The 20,448-nt window shown below is 45.4% G+C and overlaps 1 protein-coding gene across 4 annotated transcripts in view; it reads right to left on the bottom strand.

Moving 5' to 3' along the window:
• The window catches only part of hipk2 (homeodomain interacting protein kinase 2), a 75,185-nt gene that overhangs the window by 20,062 nt on the left and 34,675 nt on the right, over positions 1-20,448 (bottom strand). For all 4 annotated transcript variants that reach the window (XM_069705249.1, XM_069705250.1, XM_069705251.1 and 1 more), the window contains exons 3-5: positions 3,306-3,429; positions 2,528-2,647; positions 928-1,014 (exon numbers count right to left, since the gene is read on the bottom strand). In XM_069705249.1, coding sequence (XP_069561350.1) covers positions 928-1,014; positions 2,528-2,647; positions 3,306-3,429 — 331 coding nt within the window. The remainder of the gene's footprint in view (positions 1-927; positions 1,015-2,527; positions 2,648-3,305; positions 3,430-20,448) is intronic.

Here is a 20,448-nt window from a genome sequence, read left to right as displayed (position 1 = left end):
GACTTTGACAAGAAACTTGATCTGCGCTCTCTGCTCAAGTCATTGTAAATGTGCACGTAGCAGTGGTCACAAAAACTTGTGTATCACAGGTGCTGTGGTTGATCAAGAAACGTAACTTGGACCTCTGACTCACGACGGTAATGGCCTCCCCCTGCTCGTCACTGTACTGCGCTCCATTTGTGCGCAACAGGGAGAGTCTCAGAACTTTTTGATCCAACCTCATAAGTCGTACATACCATTTTCCATGGGTTACGTAAGAACTTCTAAACAACCACAGTCCCACAGGTAAAATGCAGGGCTGCAGGGAGAGGGGCTACCCAGCTGAGTGTTGTAGATCCCAGTGAACCAGTCCGGAAAAATAGTTGGAATATTATGGAATAGTGTGAGTAAGTGTCTCACTTTATACCCTTGCCCTTGACTTGCTTACATGTACAGCAAAATTCGCAAAGTGAGAACATAACCACAACACGCACTGCAGCTTAAATAAGAAAGCAAACTGTACATATCAAACCTGTTAACCAGCCACACCACATGTTCCGCTCAAATGTCTTGTCTGTAAGTTATTAGCTAGTGGTTAAGCAAAATGAAGAGCAGAGGCAGAGGTTTAGGTTGAGGAGGGGTTTCGGCAAACAGCTGCTTTCGTTTCACTCTGTAAAGTTCTAAATAGCGGCCAAGCTACACTGCAGCTGGAGATCAGACCCTGGCAGGATAAATATTTTAAAGGATTTCAAATATCTGATAGATAATTCTCGGGATGTGATGGATCAAACTGGCCCAGGACCTGAGCAGCCCCATCAAAGAGGCTTCAAATAAAAGGCAGGTGGATATGATTGAAGCAAAATAGACAGAGAAAAAGCAAATAATACATCTATTGTCTGATTTGGGGCAAGAGGAAGAGTTGATCTTTGTGGTACTGAAACGACATACCTGCGCCATGTCGTCCAAGCAGTTGAAGATGTACTTGCGAGCCTCCTTGGACTTGATCCCTGTTTCACCCTCGTGGTCCTCCGGAGTCTGCGGGAGACAAGAAGCAGATGTTCCTCTCAAATCCCGTGACACTTCCCCTCTGGAAACGCACTATTTACATTTGGCTCATTACGGCCTCTTGTTGTTGATGTGCAGCAGGACTCGGCTCACCCTCTGAGCAACCCCGGGGTAACACACAAATACTCATCTAACAGCCAAGAACGACTGGCGAGACTGCATATGGAGGCACACGTTATATCACACACACACACACACACACACACACACACACACACACACACACACACACACACACACACACACACACACACACACACACACACACACACACACACACACACACACACACACACACACACTGAGACGATTTACATTGTGCTAGTTTCTGGTGACTTTATGAAAATGCACAGACAAGAATAAAAACACTTGATTGCTCTCTTTGACAGGATGCAGAAGTACACTAAACATATGTGTGTGGACCTGACTATAGAAACCTCCTGACTAAACACACAATATTTTGAATTACAGTCAGCAAGGCAATACAGCTGCTGTTACATGGAAACACATGGCAAGGTCAAATTAAAGCTGAGCACACACTGTTCAGTGGGAAAAAAAAAAAAGTGTTCAGGATAGCTTGACGTTTGATTTTCCACATACCGAAGGCCCTAGAAAATCATGAGGCGTTACAGCAGTGGTGTCAAGTGCAAGTTATTAATCCATCTCTCTATCTTCCCTACAATGCTTCTGTCAACTGTTATGGCGAGGAACTCAAAAACACCCCGCTCTGAACTGACAACGAGGTGTTTTGAAAAAAGCCACGGAGGCACAAAGGTCATACAGTTTCCAGAGAAGACTGAAAAATTCTTAAATTTGAGCAAAAAGTTCAACGCGCAACTGACAGCTGCTAAAAGCCTGTGGGCAGCCCCACTGACGAGGAAGCACTATGTACTCTCTTTTACTATTTGTATTCATTAAAAGGCATTCACCATCATCAGTTGTTGTCAGTGGTTGTTGTATGTTACTGGAATTCATGAGAAACAAATGCACTTAACTCTTCATCAACGGCGAATAGAAACATCCTCATACCATGCAGCAAAGTATCAGTATTTGCAGCTCAATACAGTGACAAATTAAACGTGCAAAATCTCTGTGTGGCACACAAAAGTTCAAATGAAGTTAATGAGGGTAAAAAAAAAAAAAGAGAGAGCAGAGTTTCCTATTGAGTGGCCTACATAGAGGAACAGTGAGAGGGGGTTAGCGCACCCTCTGAACTCCATTCATCAGGCTGCATTTTCATTTGCCAAATCCTCGCACACAGATCCATTTTGCTCTCATTACCCTCTCACTTTGTTTATAGCCAGCAACAGGGCAGTCAATGCCTCACACAGTACGCGGAGTTTCTGGAATATTAACAACAGCTTTTACCGGTGAAGCTTTTGCTCGTGAAACCATCACCTGTTCCTGGAAGGATGGACTTAATTCTACCGGCTCAGATTTTCTGTGTGTATTTGTGAATGCATCCGTGTCGCTCCAGCTGTACCTTAAGTCTCCAGAGAGGATATGTGGAGTCTGGATCTCTGTTGAAGAACCTGGTGGTCTTCGTCCCTGCACTCAACAGATACTCTGCGGGCAAACCCTGCGTCTGAGAGATGTACCGGATCTGCAGAACAGAAGAGATTTTGACATGCATCATTGAACCATAAGCTGCATTTAATTGAGGAGGACTGGGAATCTTTCCTGCAGATGACACAAAAAACTCTAATACTTTGGGATGGATGTTCTTTTGGCAGTTTGAAAATCTAAGCTGATATGAAGTGCTCCAAACTTTTATGGCAGGAAAACACACAGCAGTCAAACATGACCTCAGCTTAAGAGTGAAGGACTGATTTGAGACTTGTAAATCAGACATGCTAAATTTTTGAGCTTGTGAAAAATCAGACAAGCTTGTTTCGAGATGGAGCACAACTTGCTCAAGGTTTCCCCACTGAGCCCCATCTGACTTGATAGCGAGAGAAGAACGCGACAATGTCTTGCTCTGGAGCACAGGGGCTGCGCTAATTGGACTAGTGGCTCTGTGGCATCTGTTCAGATAAACAGGGAGGCTGCGCAAGAATCATCAGGGGCTGTCAGGGGGATTTCAGGGAGAAGCATCTCAGCCTCCCAAGCACACTCACATGGAGAGAGGACACACACAAATGTGTTCACGTAAACAAAACTGCACATGAATGAGTTTGTGGGTGTGCTGGCACCCACAACACGTGCAATCACGAGCTGCTCAGAGGTCAGGAGGCAGTTTAGAGGCAATCATTCAGTGTTACCTGATCGTACTCTGAGGCTCCCGGGTAGAGGGGCCATCCCAGGAAGAGCTCGGCTATTACACAGCCCAGGGACCACATGTCTATGGCCTCACAGAACGGCAAGCCCAGGATGATTTCTGGAGCCCTGAGGACAGAAAACACAGCGCAGTTAGAAATCAGATGCTTTTATCTTGTACAAAATGTATTTATCCAATCCCAGTAGACAAAGACACAAATTGTGACACGACTTTGTTTTCAATACAAAGTCATATTCTTTTCACACTTCATATGAGCTCATGGGGAGCAGCCCAGTGTGGTACACGCAGGTCAGAAGAGTAAAATAATCCACTCTGCATATGTGGGAGGGAGCTGGAGACTGTTCACAAATCTGAGCAACAATCCCAAAGCCAATACGATGTAATTGGACAAAATACACACACAAAGTAGGTGTACATTTTTTGCACACATACAGTTCCTCACCAAGGCAGTCAATTCAATTAATCTACAATGTCTGAAGGCTGATTTGTTAACTTAACATTGATCGCTCGGTGCAGCCTTGAGGTTTACTTTCACTGGTGTTGGAGTCAGCAGGGTGTTCCCTTTTCCATATCTCTTGTCTGGGCAGTTTCCAAGGTGGCACCTTGCAGATAACTGATTGATAACCGTAGCGTGGAGCACCAATCACTGAGCCCCATCTCTGGGAGTCAAACATGTTTACAAAGTTTCACAGTCCACGGCCATAAAGCAATATGGAAGCAATTATGCCATGAAAATTAAAACCAATATAAATATTCACCAGACCGTGCATCACGCTTCATGCTGGCTTTTAGTGAGCTACACTCAAATTAAAAATGCCAATCCTTAATTTCCAAACAGGCTTTTTTTTCCAAGTTGTACACACATAGACACAAACAGAGTAATAAGAGTAAAAGACTGTTTCAGTTGTAAAAGACATAAATATTTCTGATTTGATGAAAAAGAAGAAATATTGTTTCAGTTATTTGAGCAGCGCTGCTGTCCCAAACAGTTCCTGAATTTCATTTAACACGTTTGATGTCTTGTCAGAAAGACTACTGCACTTCTGTCTCTGATGGGACTTAAAATAACCAAGAACACAGTGATTCTGCTCTGCTAACAATTCAAAGCACTTTCAAGAGGTTTCTCTGGCTGTCATCACGTGTGTGCGTGTGCGTGCGTGTGTGTGTGTGTGTGTGTGTGTGTGTGTGAGTGTGCAAAAAAGGTTAAAAAAATAAGTAAATCCACACTGAAGTACTGAAAATCTCTATCCATTAATAACGTATTAACAGCATGACACAGAGTTCACAAGAGCTCAAGGCTGATGTTGGGAAGTTTCAAGTTCACAATGCTGATTGCCATGACCATGGTTAAATCCCATCCCATCCCCCTGTCCCCACCCCTCAGGCCGAGGCGGGCTCTGGCAGGGTTTTGGCCATGGAGAGAGAAATGAGGGGGTCTGCTGGCTTTCGGCCCGCTGGAGCTGTACATATCAAGAGAACAGAGAATGTGGAAAACAGCATGGGGGGGGTGGAGGACGCTATAGTACTTTATAGACCTGTAGGGAGGTGATGGGTGAGTGGTTCAGGCGGGGGGTGAATGAACATATCTTACACACTTAAAAACAAATTCCCACTGTAGACCCCCTCCTCCCCCGCTTCATTGGTCGCTGATGCTGGGTGAAATGAAGAGAGGGCACAGGCGACTCATTGTACACTTGGATATGGCTAATGTATAGAGGCAGATGAAACCACAAGGATAGACAATGGGATTCTGCACAAAATAGGAGCAAGAGGAAGAAGTGGGGGCAGTGCTTTGCTCAGTGAAGAGCTCCTGTCACAGAAGGTGGTTATTGAGGTCTCAAGGGCAGCAGTGGAACAGACACCAAGACAAGACTCTTGCAACAGTATCTTAGAGCACCATTACACACCAACACAAAGACAACATCACACACAATGAGCCGAGACAGCCGTCAAAAGGCTGCCAAAGAGGCATAAAGGAGCCTGCGAGGAGGTGATATCAGAGGGAACGACGAGGTCTGCTGAAGGTAGAAAAAGGGAAGAGATGGACACCAGGACCGGGGTCGGCATGATCCTGCTATAACAGCTTGTTAGGCTGGCTGGAGTTTTTACCGAGTACATGAGGAAGAGGGGAAGAATAACAGCTGCTCCCAGGTCTAGACAAGTACGCCACCACACAGGGTGGCAGGCACACCAAAAAAAGTCTAAACTGTAAGAAGTGCATCCCTTTACATCCAGAAAAAGATGCAGCTTGATCAAACTCCATATGCACATGCTCATAAACACACTTAACCATCCTTTTATCAATGTTAACCATTTTCCCAAGGAGAATATGTGTTCCTAAATGAAAAAAACACATACACACAAATTTAGAAGCAGAGAGAACAATTTTCAATTAACACAGAGTTTAATATATATTTTTCAATGCATGTGTGTGTTTGTGCTCTTTCTCCTTGTGCGCAATTATGATGTGAAAACCAGTGGAGGAGTATGACAGTGGAAGACTGCAGTATCTACTCCACACACATGCCTCGGTTTAAAAAAAAACCACTGACAAAGCTATCTGACGCATAAACAGATTTTTAGGAAATTAGGCACTTTGAATACTGTTTAAATCAATAACACAGCTTTTTACAACGCTGAGCACTACATTGGAAAGTTTTATTGAACACAAAATAGTAACACCGCATTTTAGCATGTTCTCCAGTACAAGTTTCTTATGTCACCCTCTGTCTGTGTACGTGTGTGCGTATTCTGAGAGACACACATCTGTAGGCCGTAGGCCTGAGGTTATGTTACCACTACACACTTAATAATCACTGTTGTCTTGTATTTATCTGATTCATTACATCAGGTTGTAATCTTTACTCGCTCACTGCACTCCTAAATCCGGTTTCAGGTTTGCACATATCTATTTTAGCTGCAAATGCGAGTGAAACACTTGAACTGTAAAGCTTTGTATTATAAAGCACTGTTTCAGAGTCCAGGTCAATTTGAAGTATTCGCTGAAGTTAAGTCACTTAAACACTGTATCATAGCAAAAGCTACTTGACAAACGCAGAACAATATCCAGAAGTTTGTTAGGATTGTGTTCTGTTTATAATCCCATATTATCATTTGCACTTTCAGCTTTTTGCTTATCACACTGTCTGTGAAGAGGTTGATAATAGAAACAGGCAGCACTGTGTTATTATTATTACCTATGCATTTTTTCATGATAAAATGAAACCAATATAGCAACCCAGCAGTTCTGTGGTATATTTGTCATCTAAATAGGATTCACATATTGCGACACAAAAAGCACAAAACATATACCTCCTTATTTGCATGAGTATGAGTTTTCCATAAACCTCATTTAAATTTGAGGAAACTAAAAATGTGCATGAATCACTGCCAGCTGTGAAAAAGTCGAGGCTGTTTTTGAGGAAATTCTCCACCATCAAAACTCGTTGTGAAGATGAAAGACGCAGGAAACCCTTTCATCAAATAGTTCTCGAGATCACTGTGACACATCGCGGCCACAGGACCTTCAACTTATACTCATAAAACTTCCAACATCAATCACTATATTGTGTATAATTCATACGCACAAACAAGCAAAGCAGAAACAGAGGAGCTGACATGCGGTCACTACTTTCATAACAAGAGTGCAATTACTGCTATTTGTTTACCTTTTAATATGCGTGTGTGTGTGTGTGTGTGTGTGTGTGTGTGTGTGTGTGTGTGTGTGTGTGTGTGTGTTTGTGACAACAGCATGGCTTTTGCCCCTGTGTGTGATTGAGAGATTTACTGGTGTTGTTGTAATGCTTGGATCCATTTCAGCCTGAACCTTTCCGGGTTATGCTCCAATGCTCTACTTAGGCTGCTCTCGTTGCTCCTCTGCCGCTCACAGAAAGCTCCTCCGGATCAGCGAAACAGAGAGCGATAGAGAGAGAGAGAGAGAGAGAGAGAGAGAGAGAGAGAGAGAGAGAGAGAGAGAGAGAGAGAGAAAGAGAGGAAGGAAGAGAGAGGGAGTAACATCGCTGCTGGTGATATGAAACCACAAATGCAAATCTGCCCCTACCAATGCACCTCTGCCATTGCATGCAAAGCGCCCCACAGCTGCTGCTGATGCAGGCATTTCACTGGCAATGATAAACACCACGCACATCTGCGCAGCGGGCAAACCCTGCTCCTTTCCTGCCCCCCCCCCCCCTTAACGTCTCACTCCAAGCCTATAAAATTTACAGTTTTGACTGTCATCGTCTCCCTGTGGGTCAATCACTGAACAAAATGTAGAGCCACAGGCGTGCTAGCACCTCTGTGAGGTTGCATTTCAGCGCAGTGGTCCTAATTTCAGCACGCTAACATACTGTTGTTTAGTAGGTATGAAGTTTATTTGGATCACCATCTTAGTTAAGTACAGCAGCATGCTTCCTTTTTGCTGATTATCACGAAACATAGTGCAGCTGATGCTAATGGGAATGGTATTAGTTTTGCAGGGATTTGGTCAACAATACCAGATAAAAATGAAAAAGGAAGTCGTGGTCGTAGATGATAGTTAAACAACTCTCAAACTCATTACACTTTCTCCTGAGGTAGACATGCAAACCTTTACCAAATTTCATGGAAATCCATCCAGCTTTTGAGACATTCAAGTCTTGGGCACAAATGTAAATCTCATGGTGCTAAAGGAAAATCAGGGCACCACATTGCTGGGCGGGCTCACAGCTCAGTCTTCGCTGTGATTATAGCCTGGAAACTCTGCTCAGCCAGTTGGGTGAGCCAATCAGCGACCAGTGGGTGTGACAAGCTCCGATGATGTTGAAGTAGTATTAACAATGTCTAGAGTTTCAGCGCGCACAACATATGGTACATGGTGGTCAATGCCAATTGGTTAAAGGCTGCTCCAATAGTTTCCAAATTAACCCGAGGTTAATTAGGATGCAACGACTGGAAACAAACCTCAATGGAGCGTACCCAGACCCATATATTCACGCAGTGAATTGGGGTCTGGTAATACCAGGCTACCGTACTGCCATCTGTAGGGCCAAACCAGTTGGATTTGGCTCTACAGAGGACTACATCTTGTCATCCAGAATTGGATACACTAACTGGGCATGCTCCATTCAGATGACACTGCTGATTTATCACCTCCTGAGCTGCACACCACCTATAGTAGCTCATCTCCATCTGGTATGGCAGTTACACACAGTGCCTCTTTCAGGGCGGTGGCGGAGCTTCTCCCTCCACACCATACATGTGACATACAGTACAGACGGTGTGCAAACCACCGGCTAGCCAGAGCTTTCACTGAATTTGAAAGGGGACCCAAGTGCATGAGAGGCCTCAGTGTTCTGGCTAGTGCCTTTGACAGCACTGGCCCATGACAAAAGAAAGAGGGAGGGCTGGATGGAGGGAGAGAGAGAGTCTGCATGCTGACATCCTCCCAGCTGGCCTGGTCATTGATGAGCCCCAGTCCCCTTGGGAGCCAGAGATGGCACGACTCATGAATGGAGCCTTTCTTCTGCCACCCCAGCATCCCCCCCCACCCCCCCAACCCTCCTCCACCACCCATACACCTCAGCCCTTTCACCCACCCTCCTCTGCCAGCCCAGCCAACCCCTACACCTCACCCTGCTTTACCATCCGCCCACTTCCTCACCACCCCTCTGCCAGCTAAACCCCCTCAAACTGGGACGCCGTGGCCGGGCTGTAGCGCTCCCCCTCTCCACTCGCCTGTCCACCCTCTGCTCTGTTGAACTGTGCCTGTGCTTGGCTGGCCTGCCAGCCCACACACACACACACACACACACACACACACACACACACACACACACACACACACACACACACACACACACACACACACACACACACACACACACACACACACACACACACAGATACATGCACACAGCTGACATCACAGGCTGTGTGCATGTCAGGATGTATCCATCAGGCTGACCTTCCCTTAGCTCGGCTCCAGAGGGGAGACTGATGGATCCCCGCAACCCGGTAGCATTTATATAGACATAAATGCACAACACGTATATACACAAACACACACACACACACACACACACACACACACACACACACACACACACACACACACACACACACACACACACACACACACACACACACACACACACACACACACACACACACACACACACACACACACAGGTCAACCAGTCCGTGGTAATGGATTTGATCTTTTTCCTTTCTGTTGCAAAGACTTCATCATTGGCCTTTATGTAACTATGTTTTATTCAATAGCCAGGCAGTTATGGGTAAAGAGCAGCAAGTATCCTCGAGGTAAATAAGTATGATAGCCAACTTGGCCAGAATAATCTTATACTGGCTAAAATAAAAGCACTGTTATGACATAGTGATGTTTGTGGAGAGAGCTAGCTGTCCGATGCTAACAGGAAAAAGCACTTGATGAGAAAAGAGGCTGCCATTGACTTTTCTCCTTCTCTTCTTTCCCTTTTTCCTCCCTTCTCTTTGCCTCTACCCCGCTCTCCGTCCCACGCTTTGCCCTTGCTAAATGTAAAAAGACCCGGGTTGGTGCTGTGAATGACTCCCTTCCTCCCCGTGGGTATTCATCTACATATTTATACCCTCAAAGGTTCCTCCACAGCCTCTTTGAAGACGCACCGTAGAGAAACACTTCTCTAGATATATTGCACGGTGGTCGCTGGCTGTGAAATCAATGTGCGGAGTTACATCCCCTGCCGTGCACCTGTGGTTCGTAGAATCTCACTCCAACCCAAGACACACACACACACACACACACACACACACACACACACACACACACACACACACACACACACACACACACACACACACACACACACACACACACACACACACATATATACACACATATACATACACACCTCCCCAACTGCTCCACCTGCCCTCATCACATCAGAAATTGCCGTACGGCGCACAAGCCGTGCACACAGGATGCAGAGATTGTGTAAATGCACATTTATGCAGGCAGCGACTGCTGATGTCATTTAAATTTAGAGCTTGAATGTTCCAGGTGGTTGAGAGGTGGAAAGGGGAGGAGGGGTATCTGGACAAGGAAAACTTTTTAACAGAGTCCTTGAGAAATGTTGTCTCACTCCCTAAAGCAGGGGCGACATTCCTGGTGTTCAAGGTCTTGAAAAAAAAAAAAGGCCTCCCTCTCTATTTTTCTTTCTCTCAGAAAAATGCACAGCGAAAAAAGCGCTGACAAGTCTGCCACTGTTTTACCTGTTAAAGTATTAGCATTCCCTGTGGGTCTGGCGATACATTACAACAAGGCAAAATAAAAGCTTCATGGACAGACAGTAGGAGAGAGGATGTTCCCTACAAAGGGAGGGATCAACATCAAAAGAAGGACGGTTATTAAAATGCAAAAAGCAATGTGGAAATTTGCAGAAACAACTCCACTCCAACAGAAATAGTGATTACCGCAATTCAAATTCATCAAAGCAGGCCAGTATAAAATATGGGTGACAGCCGGGTGTGTGCTGGTGCTGATTCAACACACCCTGAAGAACAGTTCAGGTCACTAGCCACAGAGGGAGTAAAGTGTAACTGAGAGCTAACATAGATAGCATTTGCACAATCAAAGATCCTTTCTGTTCCCTCTCCCAGTCTCACATTTGAACACCTCCCTCCTCTTTGAGGCATTTTATATAATGAAATATTCAGTGGGCAGTGAGCCACCCCTGTCACTGTGGCACGCATGTCACATGGAGCCCTGTTGTCGCAGCATGGCACAGTCAATATTAGCACACAGGATATGGCACATTCTCTCACACTCCATGACCCTTTGTTATTACATACAGGCTGCTTTTCAAATGATTTTTGGCTCATAGCAGCATTAGATAACATATCAGATTTACTGTTAAGAAACATAAAACATCCAACACATATTTTACTGCCCTGGTAATATATTTGCTGCTATGGAGACTTCCCGTCCCTCCTTGGAGAAGCAGTGTAGTACCATTTATCACCTGCCCGCTATCTTTCTTCCTCCGTCTGCTCGCAAAAGCTTTGATTAGTAATGCTAACGTGTACAAAACCCAAACAATGACTGCAGCTAGAGCAAAGCTCAGTAGTTCGTTTAGGCGTCTGTGCACTGCTTTTTCGTTCCCAGCAGGTAATTACCTCTTTCCTGTGGTTATTATTATTCTCCAGCATGCAGCGGTAATACATCTCATTTCCAACTGCAATGAGGGGGCTCTTCGCGTCTCCCAGCAGTACCCGCTATAGCCCCCAACCCCCTGCTGCCTGGTGCAGGGGTCAAAGGGACAAAACTCCTTCAACAAGGATGGACGTAGAGGGAGAAATGACAGAAAGGAGAGGAGGGAGGGTAAAATTGGAGAGGGCGGGGGTGGGCACAACAATGGAAGATGGATGCCCTCTCGATCAACACCCAGCTACCCACACATATTCTGTCCCTTCTGCCTCTCTCGTCAAAAGGGAAGAGTGCCGGGAAGGATTTGCCATCGGTAAATGATGGGTATCTGTCATACAGTGGTGCTGTGTGCAGAGACAGCCTAGAGAGAAGATTTAGGGGATGCCGAAAGGGAGCCTCAAGTCTCTGCAGTCCTATTAGGGTAGTGGACTGACAGTCAGACATTATTAGGCCAGCCAGGCGGACATTGGCATGATACTGACCCGACCCTCAGGCATGTGCAGCTCTGCTGTGACAAACTTGAGCCTTCATGAAAATCAGACTTTCCTTTGATTCTCCAAATAATAACCTAACAAAATTGGTAATAGCCATCACATTCTGGCAGTAAAAAGTACATCTCAGAAAAATAAAATAAAAACAGGTGCAAGTTTCTGGGAGAGCATTAAACTGCAGCTGCTGACCCTTCAGAATGATGCCATGGCATCCTCACAGTCTGTTAGTCACCGTTAACAAACCCAGAGGAGAAATGTGGGTCAAAGAGAACTTGCAAAGTGAGGGCAAAGCCAAACAAAAGGCAGAAACGCAGACCGATGATAACACATCCTAACGCACAGTCACTCAGTCAACCAGCTTAACCAGCCGGTGAGCCCGTCACCAAGATCGAGACGTTCACGGAAACAGACAGGAAGGCAGCACAGTGGGCGGCGAGACGCGCCGTACAGACGTGGCGCAGGCGGGTAAGTCAGGCAGAGGAGATTGCGTGTGCTCACGGCTGAGGGATGCTTAAACCAGAGCTTCATCACTTCAGTAAATTGGAGTGTACGAGGGATTCAGTGAGCAAGATCTATTCCCTTCCTCAGCTCCATCTGAGATTGGCGCACAGTCAAAAGAAAAGGAAATTCGTCCAGCAGAGAGCAAGCCACAACAGGGCAGTCCAGAAACTGCAAAATATCATATATCATAATATCATATCATACATAATATTGTATTGCAGCCTTTCAGTTGAAAAACCCAGCGTGACAGTTATGTAAAATGCTGGCCAAACCAAACACATTCTCATCTGCTTGCTTCACTGACTGACTGTCTGTCTCCCTCCTTCACTTGTGGTTGGTCTGTATTTTCTGTTGTCTGGCATTATTGTCATTGTATTGTCTAGTTTCCTTTCAGCAGTTGCTTTAGTCCAGTCCAGTCCAGAGGAGAGAAATTGCAAGGCTCGGCGTCGGCTCGTCCCCATTCTGTTGATTTAGGGTGACTAAGACAGAGATCAAGTGATAGAGGGGGCACAGTCGATGTGGTCGGCTGGTGGAGCCGTGCATACTGGAGATGTGATAAAACAACAGACGCCGAAAATCCATTTGAAATGCGGCGCCTGGGAACGTATAGCCAGGAGCCACGGGGGCGCCGTCCTACCGTCGTAATGACATACGTCTCCCTGCCACAAACAAACATGCAGACAAAACACACATGCGCGTACACACTTTCAATCATAAACGCTGCTCTGGTTGACTAGTTCCTCATTTCTGGGGCAAAGTGAAAGAGGGCACGGGGAGACATTTGCAAGGCAGACTGAACCCCCCCCACACCCAGCTCCCCACCCCACCCCACCCCACCCGCCTTATATAACCCCCACCCTGGCATGCACTGACATACAGTACATGCGCTACATTTCTTTACCTCTCCGCCATTCACCCCTCCCCTCCCTCCATCACTCTCCCTTGTTTGACTACCCTCTTCCTTCCTCCCGCCAGGTCAGCCAGTAATACCATCTCCTGCCTAATCAAATTCCGCTGTGTGTGACATGAATTCTCAGCGCCTAAGGCTGCGCTGCTTCGCGACAAGCTACAGAGCTGCAGAGAGCTGTAACTAAACCTCACATCGGTCCTATAGAAGAAAGCAGCTCACCGTGCCCCTCTAAAATTTAACACGGGGAAAGACCTCCTGGATGTGATTCCCCAGGCTTCCTCCTTCAATCTGCCTGTTTCTCTGCTTGCCTTAGTGTCTGTCTATCTGCTGCTACTCTCTTCTCTTTGTGCTCTGTGTGTGTGTGTGTGTGTGTGTGTGTGTGTGTGTGTGTGTGTGTGTGTGTGTGTGTGTGTGTGTGTGTGTGTGTGTGTGTGTGTGTGTGTGTGTGTGTGTGTGTGTGTGTGTGTGTGTGTGTGTGTGTTTCAGTGAGTCCCCGGAGTGCAGCAGGCTTGTTGTTAATTAGAGAGTGGATGGGACAGACTGACTGCAGCTGATCCAGATTGTCACCCAGATGTGGTCAAGTCTTAATCCAACACACTGACTGACCCCTCGACGACCTTCTTCTGCCACAATTAACGTCACACATGCATGACAGCCATCACGTAACCATGCAAGGAAATACATAAATCCTGAAGAACGCGACGTGTGCGTGTCCTCCAGAGCGTCCTTTGGGGAAAGTTGAAGCCTCCGTCGATCCTTCCTGAGATCCTACACACTCGCGTCCCTCTATCTGCCCCAGCGTGCCGCCTGCCTGCTGCGCCTTCAGACACTCTTAACGCAGTTTGACACGCTGCATTCTTCCCTGACAAGAATTAGAAATGTCATCACGTAGAGGAAACAACAGCAGGATTATTAAGGCTTTATGTGAGAAATTTGGACAAATAGGTCATTCCGCTCGTAGCCTCATCACACACACCGGCTTCCTTTCTAGGACAAATGAAGGGAGGCTGATATCGCTGTGTGTGAGGTGAGCTTTTTTTTGTTTGCTCGTCACCGAGAGCTCCGGTTCCTTGCGTTGAGGTGAGCCTTGGAAGTCATGCAGCGGACAGGTGTTTGAGCTTTCTTTCTCAAAGCTTTTGACACACTCACACGCGTGGTTTGTGTACAAACTACCAAATTAATCAAATTTATTCCCACACGTATGCATTTACAAGTTAAACAAAGTCAGATAATGCCTCTGATGTTCATTCAATCGAAGCAACACCCCTTTAAGAAACAACAAACAGATTTCCTTGTCCCTCTTAAACTAACAATTAACCTATGTGTGTGTGTGTGTGTGGGTGGGTGTGCGTGGGTGTGTGTGTGTGAGCCACACATAAACCAGTCTGATCATTTTCAGTAATTTTGCCTTTAATCACTAGCATTTGTGTTTGTGCTGCTTACGCATGGTGAAATGTTGTGACCTCTTTTCTTAGAGCGGGCAATAATAATAATAATAATAATAATAATAATAATAATAATAATAATAATAAGAGCTGTCTTCAAAAACAATCAGTCACAATGACAGGTAATTAATTTGGCCAAGCAACAGTGCCCTGCAGTCATTTGTAAGTATAGTCACAGTTAATCACCTTTCAATGACAATAGCCCCGTATTGTTTTTCCTTCCCTCTGTCATATAGAAAGTGTTCATTTTCTCCCTCCTCTATACGGTCTATGACAAACAATGAAGGCACCGCTCGGCATTTAATATGCTATACATTGTCTGTTGAAGGAAAACAATTACTGTACAGCAACAATCAATATGGCATTATCCTTTTCATGTAGCCCTACTTGAAGATTCAATTATAATGGACCAAGTGATGTTATTTCTGCTGGTTGGGCTTCACTCAAGGAGACAGCAGACAGAGTTGATTTCATCTAAATAGTAATTTGAACAGAACTCAGATTACACCATCTATCCAGGCTGCCTCGCTGTTCCATAGAGAGGGATCTGAAGATATGTTTATGTGTCTGATTAAGGCAGGAAGGGACAGACATGTATTTGCTTAATTAGGCTTTGCCACATCAATATCAGTGGTGGAAATCCAGCCCGTTCTCATTATCAGGGCAACAAATATTGTCAGAACCAATGGCATCAAGGAGATACACACAAGATCTTCCTTTGCTCAGCCATTAGTTTTGGTGCGTAAACCAAACCAAACTGCGACGGTGTGACATTTAACCCAAACCATGATCATTTCCTAAAAACTAACCACCTGGTTTTTGGTGTTTAAACCAAAAGCACCGCATGCGCATCTCTGAGACGCCGGCAGGCTGCGATAAAACGGCAGCATTTCAGTCTGGGGTGAGAACAGGGTTGGGGAAATCCATGTAAGAATGAGCACAGAGTGGGTTCACAGTTGTAAAGACAAGTGAGAGGAGGATCATGAGGTTAACACTAGAAAGTGAGAGCTATAAGGATCAGGGCTGCAAATGATGATGACTTTCGTTATCGGTTCCATTATCAAAGCAGCAAACGCTCACATTGGAGTCACTGGAACGAGGAAACATTGCACATTTTCTTCTTGATAAATGATTCATTTATATACAATATAGAGTTAGATAATGAGACCACTCGATTAGCTCTTAATTTAACTTAACTGAGTCAGCCAAAAACACGTGCGAGATAATGAATGGAGGAAAACGTGGTGTTTTTCTGCCCTTCAGTGTGACAGTCTGCGGTTTTTATTTCCCCCCTCATCATTAAAACTTATAAACATTGATACAGACACGGGGAAAGGTCATGTTTACAAGCCAAAAGGAACTGATAGCAACCCCTGAGCATGAAGGCCGCTGCTCTCGGGAGTCTAATGACAGATTGTTCAACTCTTTTCATGGACACATACATACTTTTTTCATGCCATGACATACAGGATGACAAATATGCTTTCATCATGGTTTGTGTGTGATATAGACATTCCACACGGATCTGTGTGTCCTGTGACAGCTCTACAACTGATGATTGCCTTTCTTAACCAGGGGGCTTTCCTGTCTTCGTTTACCTTGCCCAGAGGGAAGACCGTCCACTCTCAGTGAACACACACACACACACACACACACACACACACACACACACACACACACACACACACACACACACACACACACACACACACACACACACACACACACACACACACACACACACACACACACACACACACACAACAAAGGCATTCTGGCTCTGAACATTTCCTTTTGTTGTGGAGTTCTGAGGCAACAGACATTTTTAGAGTACAAGAACAAAATTGTGGAGGAGCAGCAGGAGGAGCAGCAGCAGCAGGAGCACTGGAGGTGCCTGCTGGAGTCAATGTGAATTTTATGACACATTTATGATTTCTCAGGCAAGAAATCATAACGCACTGAAGGCTGTGTGCAGAAAGACTTGCTTTCTTTTATATTTGTGTCCCTCTTTCCTCCTTTTTATTCCACTCTCTCAACTTTTATTCCTCCCCTGTCTGCGTGAGTGCTCTGAGGGTGCCACTGCTGGAAAGAGTCCAAAAGGACACAGTGTGAAATGAACATAGATCTGACCTCCCAGACACCTCTACACAGCCAATCGGATCACTTCTCCCTGACACATAGGGCGGCATAATTGGTCGGTGGGTGGGAAATATGACCAGTGGGGATTCAAATGGCGGGAAAAAGGGAGGGAGGGAGGGAGGAAACTTGGGAGCAGTGCTATACAGCTCTTCAATGCACTTTAACCGACCCTTTGCCCAGGACAGGACAGGAAATCTCCAGAACAAAAGCGAGCTGTCATCTCCTCCTGACAGCCTCACTCTGAACAAAGCTGCTCCCAGCTGACTGGCAAAGACCGACCAGTCCTTGAGGGAGGTAGCTCGTTGTAATCTGGTCCTGTCTCACATTCCAGACTTCTCTGAGTGTGACCTGAACCCTCAAACAGGAAATGAGTCTGAATGTCGTTCCTTTGCCTGGGATGGGGCCTGAGCTGTGGCCAGCAGAGGGTCATAAACAGCACTGCGTTGAATAAATACAAACATGCCCATAAGCTGACATGCACACAGAGGCAGGAGGATATGAATGCACCCACAAATTATCTCTACGTTTCCTCTCTTTTTAACAAGATGGTAGGACTCGCACACACACCCTTCTCCCAGACATTACTGCTCACAGCTGCATGCCCCGGGCCTTTGCTATCTCCAGCCCCGTCCAGAATCCCATCAGCCACATTCCACAGCCTCCTGAGGCCCCAGGGGGAGCTCCACAGCTGGGCACTGAGCTGGGCTGTTCTCTGCCTCCCTGGCAGACTTTCACTGTCGCCACCGCCTTCCTCCCTCCTGCTCACCATCTTTACACACCCCAAAACAGAACGTATCCGTCTTTCACCCTTTCAAATTGTACTGGAGGAGAAACTGACCTGCTCTCGCTTCCCATCAGCTCATTCACAGTTTATATGATGAGGTTAGACAGAAGTGGCCGAAGCCACAACAACAGTGGATCAAGATGACAAAGAGCTGCCAGAATGTTAATTAGCTCCTTTTCTCAAATTTAGTTCTTACTGAATATCGTTTAATTCTCTTGCAGCGTCAGCGTCGTTTAATTCTCTTGCAGCGTCGGTTTCTTTTAAAGATGTGTCATGTTGACAGGGGAAAAAAGACATGTCAGCAAACAAGAGTACATAATCGAATAACATCTGTGACTGCGAGGCTATCTTGTTGCCGGCGAACAGCAGTCGATATATGAAACCAACCTCATAATGCAATAAATAAATGTATGAGACAAGTTGTGAAGCCTCCGCAGAAAGAGGACCGTGGTAAGATCTTAAGAAGGGATCATCAAAACTTCAGTTTGGGGATCTGACACAGGTCTAACCATCTTTCTACCAGCTCAGCAGAGACACTGAGAAGATAGGAGTTATAATTATTTCTTAATTTCCTAAATTATCAATCAAAGCAGAAGCTCTTAATATCCAAATGAGCAGAGAGAAATGGAAACTCTATATATACTAAAAAGAGAAAGAGAAGAAAAGAAAAGAGAAGAAAAGAAAAGAAAAGAAAAGAAAAGAAAAGAAAAGAAAAGAAAAGAAAAGAAAAGAAAAGAAAAGAAAAGAAAAGAAAAGAAAAGAAAAGAAAAGAAAAGAGAAAGCTAATTCCACAAACCTGCAAAGCACTGGCAGTACATTTCCAAACATTTACACCTCCGAATTGCATAAATTTCTGTTCTTGGATGTGTGTGTCTGTAAATACTTAAGGCCAGGGTGTGTTTAATCATTTCCGTAAATGTCACGCAGTATATCAGTCTAACTGCATACGTCTTGGGCCATTTCCATATCTGTAATAGAGAAAGCCCATCTCCCATCAGGGCTGCTCCTCTGTTGCACTCACCTAGCCCAGATAACACATGCTGGCCTGCACAAAATGCATGTGCACGCATGTACAAGCGCACAAACACACACACACACACACACACACACACACACTGCATCTCTGATGAGCTGACACAGAAAACTAGATTTATTAAGGGGAAGGAGAGAGGAGATGCAGAATGTGGGAGGGTGAAATTTCAGCGATGGACACAGGTTGTTGGCGACAAAAGACACAAAAACACACAAAAAAAAGACACACAACTCCCCCACACACACTTGCAGCTGTAAAGTGCATCACTTTCTTCGAAGAGACCTGTTTATTTCAGACCTGTAACACAAAAGCCACAGTGGCATGCAGGCTTATCTCTCCACATCCCTTGAAATGCAGCGCAGCCCCCAAAGAGCTCCCCAGTGCTCCACATGCCACTTTCAATTAGTTCCACAAAGAGAGTCTTCTGCTACCAAAAGGAAGATGGGAGCTCATTACTGAATTCCTCTCTCCTCTCCGCTTTGAAATATAGATCAGGAGGCTATGTTTGACTTCTGGGGTCCTGGTGTGCCACTCGCCGACCGTGCCACCCCAGACCGGAGCAGACGAGCGCAGAGTGCTGTCTCATGGATTAAACCACTCTTCAGGTTTAACAGCCCCCGCAGTTTACCCTCTATCTCATCATTAGTTCCCCCCCCCCCTTCCTCTCATTTGCTTTCTTCCTGCTTCGTCTTTCTATCTCTCTTTCTTTGCTAAATAGGCTCCCTGAAGCCAAGAGTTCTCAGCATTAAACCCACAAATGAGGAAAATACCAGTTCTAATAATCTGATGCAGCGCAGGAAATGTAGATATCATATCGCACAATGGTACCATTACAGTAAGCATAGACACAGAGGCAGGCACTGATAAGACAATGCAAATTCATTCAGGTATTCTAATGAAACTAAAGCTCAGCAAAGCTTCTAAAGCAGGGGGGCTTTTTTTTTTTGGAAATTAAGCATTGAAGGATAGTTCATTAAGGTTAGTTTTAGCACATTCAAATCCAGAGATTCAGATTCAGGAACAATGATATCACTGAAAGAAATACATGCCAGATGTGAATTATTTGGACACGTAGACACACATAATAAAACACGGCAGCTGCGTTCACCCTGAGATTAAAAAGTCAGGAGGAATCAATTTCTTATGTGGCCTGAGCAGAAAATACAATAGCTACCATGATGTAGCAATGCTAGTTAATGCTTTCCCCTCAGGACTGAAAAAACAGCACGTTCCCCAACATGCAGCTGTTTACTTTTTGACTGATAATGCCATTAACTACAAACAGGCCTCCATGCTGCGGCACCCCATTTAAAACACTCCTTTGTGTGTGTGTGTGTGTGTGTGTGGGTGTGGGTGTGTGCGTGTGTCCAGTACGCACGTATAAGGCCGGCTGCCTTGCATATGTGGCGTGACATCGTCATCTACGGTGCAGACAGTATGTTTATACCTTCAATTAACAGCTTCCATTAGCGCCGTCCTCAGCGGAGTGCCACCAGCTACGTTCCAAACAGGCAGTTAATTAGAAGCTGCTGGCTGAAACTACACAGGTTGACCTTCGGGATCACGCAGGTAAGAGACAGTGATGACACTTTTATTTTGGAGAGAAAAATAAAAACACTGCGCCGATGCCCTGCAGGTTTG

Source organism: Brachyistius frenatus, unplaced genomic scaffold (assembly GCF_029030835.1).
Source record: "Brachyistius frenatus isolate BFR_SWC_R1_liver_20210118 unplaced genomic scaffold, ASM2903083v1 Contig_55, whole genome shotgun sequence".
In the NCBI taxonomy this organism is placed as follows: Eukaryota; Metazoa; Chordata; class Actinopteri; family Embiotocidae; genus Brachyistius; species Brachyistius frenatus.
The sequence above is the reverse complement of the archived record's forward strand: the minus strand, read 5'-3'. Positions and strand labels throughout refer to the sequence as shown.